Source organism: Chiloscyllium plagiosum, chromosome 22, assembly GCF_004010195.1.
Source record: "Chiloscyllium plagiosum isolate BGI_BamShark_2017 chromosome 22, ASM401019v2, whole genome shotgun sequence".
NCBI lineage: Eukaryota > Metazoa > Chordata > Chondrichthyes > Orectolobiformes > Hemiscylliidae > Chiloscyllium > Chiloscyllium plagiosum.
Window position 1 is genome coordinate 39,536,926 of NC_057731.1, and position 15,451 is coordinate 39,552,376.

The 15,451-nt window shown below is 38.6% G+C and overlaps 1 protein-coding gene across 1 annotated transcript in view; it reads right to left on the bottom strand.

Moving 5' to 3' along the window:
• Nucleotides 1-15,451, bottom strand: part of pdzd8 (PDZ domain containing 8) — a 205,906-nt gene that overhangs the window by 10,667 nt on the left and 179,788 nt on the right. The window contains exon 4 of the mRNA XM_043712836.1: nucleotides 9,966-10,128. Within this exon, the coding sequence (XP_043568771.1) occupies nucleotides 9,966-10,128 (163 nt within the window). The remainder of the gene's footprint in view (nucleotides 1-9,965; nucleotides 10,129-15,451) is intronic.

Consider the following 15,451-nt stretch of genomic DNA (forward strand, 5'->3'; position numbering starts at 1 on the left):
GTAGATGACACCAAAATTGGAAGGATAGTAGACAGCGAAGAAGGTTACCTCAGATTACAACGGGATCTTGATCAGATGGGTCAAAGGGTTGAGGAGTGGTAGATGGAGTTTAATTCAGATAAATGCGAGGTGCTGCATTTTGGGAAAGCAAATCTTAGCAGGACTTATTCATTTAATGGTAAAGTCCTGGGGAGTGTTGCTGTAACAAAGAGACCTTGGAGTGCAGGTTCACAGCTCTTTGAACGTAGAGTCACAGGTAGATAGGATAGTGAAGAAGGCATTTGGTATGCTTTCCTTTATTGGTCAGAGTATTGAGTATAGGAATTGGGAGGTCATTTTGCGGCTGCACAGAACATTGGTTAGGCCACTGTTGGAATATTGCGTGCAATTCTGGTCTCCGTCCTATTGGAAGAATGTTGTGAAACTTGAAAGGGTTCAGAAAAGATTTACAAGGATGTTGCCAGGGTTGAAGGATTTGAGCTATAGAGAGAGGTTGAACCAGCTGGGGCTTTTTTGCCCTGGAGCAGCGGAGGCCGAGGGGTGACATCATAGAGGTTTATAAGATCATGAGGAGCATGGATAGGATAAATTAACAAAGTCTTATCCCTGGGGTGGGGGAATCCAGAACTAGAAGGCATAGGTTTAGGCTGAGAGGGGAAAGATAAAAAGGAGACCTGAGGGCCAACTTTTTCACGCAGAGGGTGGTACCTGTGTGGAATGAGCTGCCAGAAGAAGATATATTAGTTTTATTCAAGGATTGGTGGTATATTTCAAATGTTTCAATTTAAAGAAGAGGGAATCTATTCTTATAGCAAGTAGTTAAACAAGTAATTGGTGTTAATTAACTGAGTAGACGTAAAAGGTCAGACAGGATTTACTGGTGGTGATTTTTGGGTGTAAAAAAAAACCCATGGATGATTTGGTGATCATGGAGTCCCTACGATGTGGAAGCAAGCCGTTCAGCTCATCGAGTCCAACTAACCTTCCGAAGAGCATCCACCCAGACCAAACCCTCTACCCTATCCCTGTTTTCCTATGGCTAATCCATCTAACCTACACATTCCTGGATGCTATAGGCAATTTAGTACAGCCAGTCCACCTAACCTACACATTGTTTGATTGTGGGAGGAAACTGGAGCACCTGGAGGAAATCCACACAAACAGTTGCCCGAGGGTGGAATTGAACCCAGAACTGTGGTGCTGTGAGGCCACAGTGCTAACCAATGAGCCATCATGCTGCAGCTAATGATGTGGGATAAAATGTTCAATTGTGTGCAAGATCACGTCTGAATATAAAAAGAAATTAAAGAGATAGGTGGACTGATGGATGGAAGGAACTGCAAGACTGACTAAAAGGGCGCTTATGGTGCAGTGACAGTGACTCGACCTTGGAGCCAGCAGGCCTTTGTTCAAGTCCCACCTGCTCCAGAGGTGTGTAATAGCATCTCCAAAAATGATTAGAAAAACAGGTTAAATTTAAACAAAAATTGAAAAGAAAATGGAAAGACTGGGGAAAAGGGTTCTAATGGTGCAGTGGTAGTGAGCAAGGAGGCCTAGGTTCAAGTCCCACATGCTCCAGAGGTATGTAACATTATCTCTGAATAGGTTGATTAAAAAATATAAAAAGGCTCAGTAGTTACTAAACTCTATCCACAAAGATGTCTTGGTTTGCCTCACCAACTGGCTTGTATCTGAATTAACATTGGGATGATTTAATCAAAGAATCTCTCTTGTAATTTTAATTTTGTAATTTTAAGTACTATGAAGTTGATAGTAAACTATTAATATAGTGATTTGCTAAGGGATACAGAATTAGGAGATATAATCCTAAAACTGGAACATCAAGATCAGGAAGTACTCTTTCAAATAAATAAGTGGACATCTGGAAGTCTCTCTTCCAAAAGCCAATGGTTGCTGTATCAATTGAACTTATTAAGACCAAGATCAATAGATTTTTGTCAGAGGAGGACTTCAAGGAATATGAAACAGAGGGGGATGAATGGAGTTTACTAGAAAGACTGGACATGATCCAACAAGGTCAGAGTCAAGACTAATGCTGGAAAAGCACAGCAGGTCAGGCAGCATCTGAGGAGCAGGAACATTGACGTTTCGGGCAAAAGTCCTTCATCAGGAATGAGGCTGGGACTTCGGGGATAGAGAGATAAATGAGAGGAGGGTGGGGCTGGGGGAAAGGTAGCTGTGAGTGCAATACATGGATGGAAGTGGGGGTAAAGGTGATAGGTCAAAGGGGAGGGTGGTGCAGATAGGTGGGAAGGAAGATGGATAAATGGGACAGGTCATGTGGACGGTGCTGAATTGGAAGGTTGGAACTGGGTGTGACGAAGGGGTCCTCAGAAAGTGGACGGGAGTTTTGATTGAAAAAGTAAGCTCAGAGGTGGTGTTGGTGGAGAAAGTGTTTGACGTCAAAATGCATGTTGAATTTGTTGATCCATGAATGGAGGGGATAAAGGTAAGGCCTTTGCTGAGGACTAATGAAAAAGTATGACAGTAATAACTATAGAAGGACTACAAATAATAATGAATAAAAGGTAGTCACCACAGTCCCAGAGGATCAAAGTGCTGCTCTCTCATCAGAGAAAAATGACTGGTGGTGGCTTTCACCAGTGGGTCACCACACCTCAAGCAAGGGATGACATTGAGAAAAAGGGACCTTCATGTTCACTTTAGATAGTACAGGAATTGAAAGCACTGTTGACATCACTCCACGTTGCAAACCAGCAGTCCAGCCAACTGAGTTAACTAAATATCCCTAGAATATTCCTTCGTTAAAAAAGGAGAAAAGAAATCAAACTCCTTTTACTTTTGGGAATTGCTGGCTACTGAAATCATATCTTGTTCACATCTTACATACCATCAATGCTTTCAAACAATTGAAACTAATCTTGGGACAACATTTTGTTTTAGCAATTCAGCCATTTACAATATGAAACATTTATCTGTAGGCTTTTAGTATTTGCCACAAGTTGAAACCATTCCTTTGCTTGATAGTCTTGTATTTGGAACACCTGTAGTACTTCAAATAACTATAAATTTAAATAGTATTTAGATTTTTTGCTAATTTAGAAATTTACTTTGCGCCAAGTTCTCAAACAGCTGAGGTGCCATTTTGGTCAGTTGTTGCAAATTTTAACAGAAGCTGGTCTCTATTTATTGTGGATGAAAGCTGAGTCCAATAACTGGCTTACATTTTTTTTTCAAAAATTAAACCATTACAAGAAAAGGAATTAAAGTAGAACAATCTTTTGTTCCTGTTGATAATTGATAAATCAAGGAAACAGGCTTAAGGGAGCAGGATTAATATACAATTTACTTGTTCAGAATGCTGAAGTGCATTGGGTTAATCATTTTGCCTACAAAGGTTAATTCACCTTCTTTGCTCAACTTGATGCCCTATTCAAGCTTAAATGTTTGGTGTTTAATTGATTTTAACTTGATAAAGTTCCCGTGATAACTACAATGGATCTAATTACTTAAGAAGTAACTGAGTTAAGGCATTAGTATGAAAGCAGAGAACATTTCAACCAATGTTCTAAGCTTACTATTTTTAATCTTTGAATCATGTTTTAATTTAAATCTACATTAATGCAAAATCTGAAGTACACAATGAATTAAAACATAGATTCAAACTAAAGAAGCTTTCCACTTCACCAGTGTTCCGATCAGCATTTGAATCATCTCAGCAACCCATAAAAAGAAACCACTGAACTGCCTTCCAGCCCTCCTTTGCCCATCACCTATTTTTTTCTCTGTCTGTCTGGATATTTATGGCTGTCTGTGCCCAAGGATGAGTTTAAGGGAATTAGTGTTTCAATTTGTGGTGTTATACACTGACGGTTTATAACTGATTCTGTAGTTAGAGTCTAATTATTTATTTAAAATAAAAATTCCAGTTAAGTACAGAAACCTTGACTATGCTTTCTGTTAACCTGGGTCTGAAAATCAGGTAAATTTGGAAATTTTGTGTATTTATCTTTAACTTTAAAATCTTTAATTTTGGTGATGACTCCAGTCGTTACGGGGCTTGATTTCCAGTGTACTACTGAAATAAATTGTGATAATGATGATCCATGTGCAAGTGCATTTTTTGGTGTGATATCAGATATCATGACCGAGAAGGTTTTGGTTTCTGACCCCGGTTAGCACCCAAATTAAATGCGGGTGTACATTAATAATTTTCTTTGTCCTCGAACTAGGGAAAGGTTGAAGAAACAAACAGCTAAGACTCTGGTTCCTGTGCCATGATGGAACCAAGCCAAAGTGGACAGTGACATTCTACTTGCAGTGCCTTATTAATGCCTTTGTATGAGCTGAGAAGGCAAGTGTTAGCCAATAATTCTATCAGACTTTTTCAGAGGGACTGGGAAGTATCACATTGTTACAAAATAAAGCAAAATGCCATGGATACTAGAATTCTGAAGCAAAGATGAAATGCTGGAGAAATTCAGCAGGAGGATGGGAGGATAGTATTGTTGCGCCTTTATTTAAGAAAGGTTATAAGGAGATGCTTGGGAACTATAGACCTGTGACCCTGATATCGGTGGTGGATTAATAGTTGGTGGTGATTCTGAAAGATAGGATTTACATGCATTTGGAGTTGCAAGGACTGATTAGGGATAGTCAGCATGATTTTGTGCGAGGGAAATCCTGTCTCACAAACCTGATTATGTTTTTGAGGAGGTAACCAAAAAGACTGATGAGGGCAGAGCGGCAGACGTTATTTATATGTATTTCAGTAAAGTCTTTGACAAGGTTCTGCATGGGTGAGCTTGGCTTGACGGTAAGAGACAGAAGGTGGTGGTGGAGAATTGCTTTTCAGATTGAAGGCCTGTGACCAGTGGTGTTCCACAGGGATCAGTACGAGGATCACTTTTGTCATTTGCATGAACGATTTAGATGAGAATTAAGAAGCATGGTTAGTAAGTTTGCAACGACACCAAAATTGGTGGTATAGTGGACAGTGAAGAAAGTTATCTAAGGTTACAAAGGGAACTTGATTAATTGGCTGAGGAGTGGCAAATGGAGTTTAACTTGGATAAGTGCAATTTGGTAAAACAAACAAGCGGTTCATGTCCATAACTCTTTGAAATACGCATTACAGTAAACAGGGTGGTTAAGAAGATACTTAGCACACTTGCCTCAAGTGCTCTGACCTTTTGAGTATAGGAGTTGGGATGTCATACTGAGCTAGTATCGTACATTGGTGAGGCCTCTTCTGAAGCACAGTGTGCAGTTCTGGTCACTCGACCACAGGAAGGATATTATTAAACTGGTGACTGTTCAGGAAAGATTTACCAGGATGTTGCCAAGAATGGAGGACTTGAGTTATACAAATATGCAGGATAGGCTAGGACTTGTTTCACTGGAGCCTGTGAGGTTGAGGACTGATGTTATACAATTATTAGGGGTGTGGATAGCAAAGGTTTATTCCCTAGGGTGGGGGAGTTCAAAACTAGTGGGCATATTTTTAAGGTGACAAGAGAAAGTTTTAAAAATGACACGAGAGGCAGTTTACCACAGAGTGGAATGACCTGCCAGAGCAAGTGGTGAATGCAGATACAATTGTAACATTTAAAAGACATTTATATAAGTATACGAAAAGGAAAGTTTGGAGGGAAATGATCCAAATGCAGGCAAGTGGGACTAGTTCAGTTTGGGATTATGGTCGGCATAGACTAATTCGACCAAAGGGTCTATTTCCATGCAGCATGACTGAGTTTTGTGGCATCTGTGGTGAAACAAACAGAGTTGAGTTTTTGACTCTTTTTCAAACAAAGAGTCATATTGGACTTGCAACATTAACGGTTTCTCTCTCCACAGATGTTACCAGATTTGAGTTTTCAGTGCTTTATTTTTATTAGCATCAAAGTTTACCATGATCTTAAATTTTTCACATGTACGCTTTCCAACAGGATGCAACATATTGGGAGTAGGGAACTGTTGCTTATTTTATTTCCCCACTCTTGTGCGCAATCCAAGTCTTCTGTTCGATGTACAATCCTGGCTTCAGTTAACTAGACCAGGAGCTGATGTGATCTGTATGGTTTAATATCATACCAACATTTATCCAATGGGCAAGCTCAACCACTATTTAGTTACTGTTGTGGTTCTGTTCGCTGAGCTGGGAATTTGTGTTGCAGACATTTTGTCCCCTGTCTAGGTGACATCCTCAGTGGTTGGGAGCCTCCTGAGAAGCGCTTCTGCGATGCTTCCTCTGGCATTTATAGTGGCACTATAAATGCCGGAGGAAACATCGCAGAAGCGCTTCTCAGGAGGCTCCCAAGCACTGAGAATGTCACCTAGACAGGGGACGAAATGTCTGCAACACAAATTCCCAGCTCAGCGAACAGAACCACAACAACGAACACCCAAGCTACAAATTTTCTCACAAACTTTGAACTATTTAGTTACTCTTCTCGACTCCCTATTAATTTTGGCTAAATTAATGAGCAGCAGACTTCAATTCTCAGTGATATTATTCTATGCTACCAGAAGTCATACAAGAACATCCTGCTAATGTTGAACCTTTACTTGCCACATAACCAGCTCTTGTAGGACAATTGAAACAGAATGCAATCAAGGCTGACCTGTCACACAATGGTAAAGCAGCGGAGATCAGCACTTTGTTAGCTCACATCCCATTGTTCCTATTTTGTGCCTTTTGCTATGCCTGCTCATCAAACATACAGCACTTTCTGCAAAGCGCACTGTAGATGGATAGGAGCCGATTGTGTTGACCATTGGTCATTCATATTCACAACGCTATGACAAACAGTGGACTCAACTATAGCAATTAATAAAACATAGAGTCATAGAGATGTACAGCATGGAAACAGACAATTGATTGAGTTTTTTGAAGAAGTAACAAAGAGGATTTATGAGGGCAGAGCAGTTGATGTGATCTATATGGACTTCAGTAAGGTGTTCGACAAGAGAAGTGGCAGATGGAGTTTAATTCAGATAAATGCAAGGTGCTGCATTTTGGGAAAGCAAATCTTAGCAGGATTTATACACTTAATGGTAAGGTCCTAGGAAGTGTTGCTGAAGAAAGAAACCTTGGAGTGCAGGTTCATAGTTCCTTGAAAGTAGAATCGCAGGTAGATTGGATAGTGAAGGCGGCGTTTGGTATGCTTTCCTTTATTGGTCAGAGTATTGAGTACAGGAGTTGGGAGGTCATGTTGCGGCTGTACAGGACATTGGTTAGGCCACTGTTGGAATATTGCGGACAATTCTGGTCTCCTTCCTATCAGAAAGATGTTGTGAAACTTGAAAGGGTTCAGAAAAGATTTACAACGATGTTGCCAGAGATGGAGGATTTGAGCTATAAGGAGAGGCTGAACAGGCTGGGGCTGTTTTCCCTGCTATCGTGTGCGTTTCGTTACCACGAATTTGCTGTAACGTGATTAACAAATTGGGGACACTGCTTCTAAAGTGCCAACTTTTAAAACTGGGGTTGGCTGTATCGAGATTACATTGCCAATACTTTAAGCACTGTTTCTAAAGCGCGATTTTTCTATAGCATGGGGTTGCACAAGAACGCAAACCATCGTGTTATTGAAGAACTACCTATAGCTGCAATAGATGACATTGTTGTGTTGCACCATGCAAACGGGAAAACAATTACAGCTGCATTTGTGCACTGACATTGAAGTTATAAAGTATTACTAATTTACAAATGTTCTAGTTATGAATGTAAAGATCATTCTGTTTTTAACATGAAAGGCAGGATTCTGAATCAGGGTCATTTAGAGGAGTGAATTCTCAATTTAGGCTGAGATGAAGAAAATAAGGCAGAATTGCAAATGAAATTCATGAACACTTATTTTTATGGTAGCACCTGCTACACAATAACTCCCATATTGGCCAATAAACTGACAAGACCCATTGTAATGGAAATTCACTTGAATTGAATGTGGTGAATGGAGCTGCATACATTTATTTTTTTAAACAAAAGAACAATTTTCTACATCAAACCAGAGTTTTGTTTAAAACCACTGGCAGCAGAGCACAACCACATAAACAGAGGGCAAATCAACCTTTAAAAGCAGTTGCATTAATGTTAGCAACACTAAAGTCAGGTGGATTGCAAGGTCCTCCCTCTGCCTTTCTCCTTGATGGTGTATAGTTCAGAGTTTTTGGCAACTGACTTACAGCTGCAATGTCTCAAAAGTGTATATTTATAGCTGTACACCTGGCTTGCTTCAATATTATGGCTAAAATACAATCCAACTGAAGTATATTGATTTCCACATAAAATATTATCTTTTATCAAGTGCAATAACGACAATGCAGGCTTCTTTCACCTCCCCATCCTATCTGTTCAAAGACAGGTGAAACATACTTTCTATTCGACAAATATTTATAAAGCCAGTTTGAGTGATAAATGATTGGGTATCTGAATCTCTCTAACATTTCCACTGGAATAATGTACAATCTAAATTTGAAACAAAGAGCTTTCAACACATTTTATTGTAAACTTGTTTTTAATGTTTGAGAATTCAAGGAAGAGTTATTATTTAACTCTGACATGAAAAAGGTAGAGTTTATATCAACAGCGCAAAACAACTAATATTCCATAAGCATTTATAGAAATGAACTTGCAAACAGAAGGAATAAAAATATTAATTTGACAGAACATATTTGACAGATCACCTATCATAATCAAATTAGCTGAAAGCATTTAAGGACATAGTCGAGACTGGTTGTAACACTCCTTAATCACTGAACAGTTTCATTGTAAAAACTCTCACATAAATACTGAAGTACAGGAAGATGCCTGATAACCAATTGACGGGAAAATGTCAGTTTCTTCAGACAAGACAAGACATAAAACACTGGCAAGAATGGAAGATAATCAAATCAAACCATTAGTAGTTTAAAAATAAAAGAATGTAGATTTCATGACCCAATAAATAAATCAAAATGAGATGAATAGTTAATATTTTGTGCAAATTGGAGTATGTTCACTGTAACAGGATTAAAATAGAAAAAACAAGGACACGAGCAAAACGCAGAATTCTATCTTTCTATCCTATATTATTTTTGACCAAATGAGTCATCACAATCTCTAATTGGTGAGCAAGATTGGGGACATCTACGTCAATACCATTTTCTCTGCTTAAGAAAACACAGACCACCTTGCCAATTTAAAGAGCCATGTCACTTTTAAAAAAAAACACAATATAACATGTATTGGCTGTGCCTTTGTTCCCTCAAGATTTTTAAGCTTAAGCTGTTAGTATCCTTCAGACGTTACACAAAAGTAGATGATCTCTCAAGGCTTCACGTGGAAATTCACATTGCAGAGAAGCAATAAAATAAATGGATAAAATCTGTAGCTTTTGGAGTTGGTGAAGCTCTGCCTCATACTAAAAGTGCACAGTTGCCACTGTAACTACATCACAGAAAGTTTATGTATAAATATGCGGTGTGAAATATACATGACAAAATTAACATCAGCATAGAAATGCAGAAGACATATCAGGTATAAGAATTCATTTTGGGAATGAGAGCAACATTGACAATGCCCCATTTATATCCATCCTTGGGATAGTTTTGATGATTGATTTTGCAACTGGTTGATTTACAAGACCACTTAAGAGGACATTAACCATCAGCTTATAGAGTACAAGTGAAGAATTGTGTGAAAGCCAGACAGGTACGAGATCTAGTCCTGAAAGACAGAGTGAGTCGGTTGAATGTTAATTGTATTACTTTTGTGGCCACATCAATCCAAATTATCTAAATATACTAGACTAATAAAGTGAAATATGAAGTTTATTGCAACACAATATTTGGTAAATTGCAGGAATAAAATACAAGGCCCATTGTACTATCCAGATTCATGTGAGTCTGGATTTGGTTTACCACCTGTACAGAACTCCCAAATACAGGGGGATTTAATCACTGGGTTTCACTGTAAATGCATAATCCAAATATATTCTCACCTCCAATTGCGATGAGACGGTCTCCCTTCTGGAGGTCAGCAGCTGCAGCTGATGAGTTAGGGGTCACAGTTTCAACACTAACATGTACTGCATCTCCATCACTGCCTTGGATTTGGCGAAAAGTCAGTCCTACACTCTGTGAATTTCCTTTAATTAGCTCAACCTAATGTAAAGAACAAAATTAATTAATTATAATAATAATTAAAATATTATAACCAGCTTTTTCAATAGAACTTGCAAGCAATGCAATAATTAATACAGGAGACCATCTCACGATGAAGTTGATTTGAGAACGAAAGTAGCCTTTTTAAGCTCTTTTGAAGTAATGTTTCATAATTTGGAGGAATTAAGGCAAACAAAACAAATCAGCTATATCATGATTTTCTAGTTACAACGATGCCTGTTACAAATATTTTTCTTGTGAACTGAATAGGGTGTAAGCTTCACATTCATGTTTTACTCAAAGGTGTTAGGACAACTGAACCTTAATCTCATAATTAATTGTACATCTTCATCATTCATTAATTCACTTACACTCACAAAGCATTCTGTGCACTATATCACCCATTGTGGCATTAATCTGCAGCTGTTAGGGGATACAACAATACACACTAGATGGTTTCACCTATATATGCCTAAACCTGCTTTTGTTTTGATCTCAGGCATACCAAATGATCTAATTCCCTCCCAAACTAGTAGGCCCCATAAAGTCACACCTTGCCCAATGTCATTTTTAAATGTGTATGACCATATATATGGGCCAAATGTTGGCAAATGGGACTAGGTTAGAATGGGATATCTGGTTGGTGGGGATGAGTTGGACTGAAGTGTCTGTTTCTCAAGTGTAAGACCCTAGTTTTAACATTAATTTCAATGGAAGTCTTTTCACTTGAAGTTGCAACTTTGTAAACATGTCCTCGCTTAAAGTCGAGGTTACCAATGCATGCTATTGAAGGTTGGCTGTGAAATGGCCTTAAAAGGGCTAGTTAGTTAGCTATCAACAATTTTAGCCATTCTTTACAACACAGATGAGCCAGAGTTGGAGGATTTGAGCTATAGGGAGAGGCTGAATAGGCTGGGGCTGTTTTCCGTGGAGTGCCGAAGGCTGAGGGGTGACCTTATAGACGTTTATAAAATCATGAGGGGCATGGATAGGATAATTAGATAAAGTCTTTTCCCTGGGGTGGGGGAGTCCTGAACTAGAGGGCATAGGTTTAGGGTGAGAGGAGAAAGATATAAAAGGGACCTAAGGGGCAACCTTTTCATGCAGAGGATGGTACGTATATGGAATGAGCTGCCAGAGGAAGTGGTGGAGGATGGTATAATTGCAACATTTAAAAAGCACCTGGATGGGTATATGAATAGGAAGGGTTTAGAGGGATATGGGCCAAGTGCTGGCAAATGGGACTAGATTATGATTTGGAGATGCCGGTGTTGGACTGGGGTGTACAAAGTTAAAAATCACAACACCAGGTTATAGTCCAACAGGTTTAATTGGAAGCACACTAGCTGATGACAATCACCTGATGAAGGAGCGTCGCTCCAAAAGCTAGTGTGCTTCCAATTAAACCTGTTGGACTATAACCTGGTGTTGTGAGATTTTTAACTTGGGACTAGATTAGGTTGGGCTATCGGGTTGGTATGGACAAGTTGGACCGAAGGATGTGTTTCCGTGCTGTACACCTCTATGACTCTATTAGATGATTTCAGAGTAACATCTTACGACTCCTGTCTTAAGGTTTGCCAATTATACTAACCTACATGACTGGTGTCAACAGGATGCATTCAAACAGAGCTAATTATTGAGTTATTTTCATAGAGATATACAGCACGGAAACAGACCCTTAGGTCCAAATTGTCCATGCTGACCACATATCCCAAATTAATCTTGTCCCATTTAATCTATAAACCTCTATAAGGTCACCCCCTCAGCCTCTGATGCTCCAGGGAAAACAGCCCCAGCCTATTCAGCCTCACCAACACTCTAGCCCTGACGATGTCCTTCCAAATCTTTTCTGAACCCTTTCAAGTTTCACAACATCCTTTCTATAGGAGGGAATTGCACACAATATTCCAAAAGTGGCCCAACCAATGCTATGTACAGCCACAACATGACCTCCCAACTCCTGTAGTCTTTGCTCTGACCAATAAAGGAAAGCATACCAAATGCCTTCTTTATTATTTGAAATAATCAGAGAAACAAAGTATGTTGCCCTGTATGCCAACAGATAGTAAGGAATTGCAAACCCAAAGTGGAAAATATTCTCAACTTAATTCTTAAAATTGTAGCGTTTGAATCACAGAATTTATCAAGAGCTGCATTATGTAATTGTTGGCCTTCCCAATGACTGCAGAACTCAATAAATAAATGTTGCCTGATACTTAAATATCAGTATCAATATTACATAAAAACAATATTTTCTAGTCCTTGTTCTGAAAACCTATTTTGCAACCTTAGTAGCCATAACTGAAAAATGTCTAAATAACCAGAGCTACAACACATACATTTTTTTTCTGTATTTGCCAAACTTCAATTTGTTCCCCAACCTAATCAAAAGGTCAAGAAAATGTTACTGGCAAGTCGCCAAGATAGCTCATGGCGACATAAGCAATAATTTTCTTCAACTGATTAGAATACTGGGAATTTAAAATCAACCATGGTCAAATCGAAACGTATAATTAGCTCTGAGATATCACTATTCCTTTGGAGATTGCTGGTGATGTGACGCAATTAAGAAGAAGATACAAAATACTTTCCTGAACTAATGTAAGGGATCCCTCTGCACATCAGTCTGATATTACTCAACAGTTGGCATTATCCAAGCTTAGCATCCCACATTTAAATCACTTATTTTTAATCATACAACCAAGCCAAAAACAGACTATGTTTACAATGATGCTTGCTTTAAGCTGGAACTGTAGAAAAAGCATGGCTATAAAACAATACTTATTTTGGGAAGAATTGTATTGTGTACATGTTATTTTTATGTCACTATACCTAACAATCAGAATAATTCTTCTCCACTGTTCTCTCAATATTATAATTCTATTTTCTATGATAAAACTACACAGTTCTTAAATGATTAAAACACTTTTGTGTTCACTATTACACGCATTGCAATAATGGATAAAAGCACTTGGAATTATTTTCCATTCTGGCCTCTCAGTATCAGCATCATGTAAACTGCAATATAAAGCACAGTCTGTTCTACCCTAGCAATATAACTCAATATCAGTGTAGGTTTGAACAGAAATATACTCACCAAAGTCTGAACATTCACGATTTTCTGTGGGACAGAATTCCAATTTGACTGGGGTACACTGTGTATCCTACATAACACTAATTGAGTCAAAATCAAATCTCACAGACATACTTCCATATTTAGTAGTGTCAGTCATTCTGCTTAGTAGACGGAAACTTTCACATTTTGTGAATTTGTTTGCAATGCCTCATATACGCTGGCACAATACACATATAACAACATCTGCTTGATCTGGTCTAGATAATCATGCATTCCATACATTTTATCAATCTTCCTAAAAGTAAACTGAGTTTTGGGACAAACATTAGATTGCTTCATCTGATATTACAATGAGCAAACAGAGCAATAGTTGTGACCACATTTATTCATCATAATCAATGCAACTTATCTTCAGATAATGATACACATGCTACTACATACCAGCCTTGTATGATTTAAAAATCGAGGTCTTCAAATTGTTCCTGTAACATTTTAGGCTTAAAGGCCTTCCTCATATTAATACCCACAGGCTTTTTTTTTTCCCCCCTTTGACAAAATCTAAATGCCTTCACAGATTTTTTTTTTTAAAATTCAAGTTTCAAGTTACAAATGTAATTTTCCAAAGTCATCTGGGTGAATTATTACCTCTAGCAAGGAGCTGAAAATATCAGGGATAATAAGGTTAAAGTTAGGAAGTCAGAACTAAGAAAGGGAATCAGGCACTCCATCAAAATAACAAGGGCTTGCATTAAACACTGAAGGCCACTGCCAGGAAGTGAACAAACACATTTACACAATATTTGAATGTATTGCCAGAGACATGTGATTGAAGGACATATAATGAAAGTGAGTAGCTGGCACTGGTCGGAGGAAAACAAAAACCAATGTACCTAGTTTGTTCTTGTTTCTAAAACTGCTTACTCTCTCTCACTGGAGAAATGGAAATTTGAACGAAGTACAAGGGTCTGCAAATATTCAACGAACTAGACACTAGCATGCAGTCAACAGAGAGGAGAAAAGGTGAACGTGGGCAGGAGTGTGGACATGGCTAAGAGGACTTGATAAGAAATAATTAAAGAGTATGGATAACTAACATATAAAGCTACGAATGTTGAAAACAGTGAAACAATACTACATTAAAATGGAAGGGACTGAATTTTCACCCTGCTGTGAATACATGTTTTTGTTTCTGGAGGAAATCAAATTTTTCTCAGCAATTCCAACCCCACTCCATTTTTTCTAATCTTACTTAGTAGTCAGGATGCAAAGCCCATTTCCTCCCTTCATACCACAATGGTAGGTTGACCACTTCAAATCAAATTTGCTCTTACACACCATTTATGTCTGATGGCACGGTGTTTCAGAAGCGCATAAAAAGCAGTCAGGGATGAGTTTTTGTGAAGGAAATAGAAGCTTTCTGGGGCATATGTAACATCCTGAAAGGTTAAGTATGAAGTGTTTCACAACTTTAAATGCCACATTTAGGTGCTGTATTGCAAAGTATACATGTGTTTTTATTGCAATTATTCATCATTGGGACCCACTTTTTAAAAGCAAGTTTTAACTGACCAATTGTATATCGATTTACATGTCTTTTTGGGGTGTAGGTTTGCTCGCTGAGCTGAAAGTTTGATATCCAGATGTTTCATTACCGGGCTAGGTAATATCATCAGTGGTGACCTCCAAGTGAAGCGAAGCTGTTGTCTCCTGCTTTCTATTTATATCTTTCTCCTGGATGGGGTTCCTGGGGTTTGTGGTGATGTCATTTCCTGTTCATTTTCTAAGGGGTTGATAGATGGCATCTAGATCTGTGTGTTTGTTTATGGCATTGTGGTTGGAGTACCAGGCCTCTAGGAATTCTCTGGCATGTCTTTGCTTAGCCTATCCCAGGATAGATGTGTTGTCCCAGTCGAAATGGTGGTTTTTTTCATGCGTGTGTTGGGCTACGAGGGAGAGAGGGTCGTGTGTTTTTGTGGCTAGCTGGTGTTCATGTATCCTGGTGGCTAACTTTCTCCCTGTTTGTCCTACGTAGTGTTTATGGCAGTCCTTGCATGGAATTTTGTAGATGTTGGTTTTGTCCATGGGTTGTACTGGGTCTTTTAAGTTTGTTAGTTTTTGTTTGAGAGTGTTGGTGGGTTTGTGTGCTACTAGGATTCTGAGGGTTCTTAGTAGTCTGGCTGTCATTTCTGAAACTTCTTTGAATAGAGTCAGTGCCCTAAACTGAGGAAACTGTAAATCTACTAG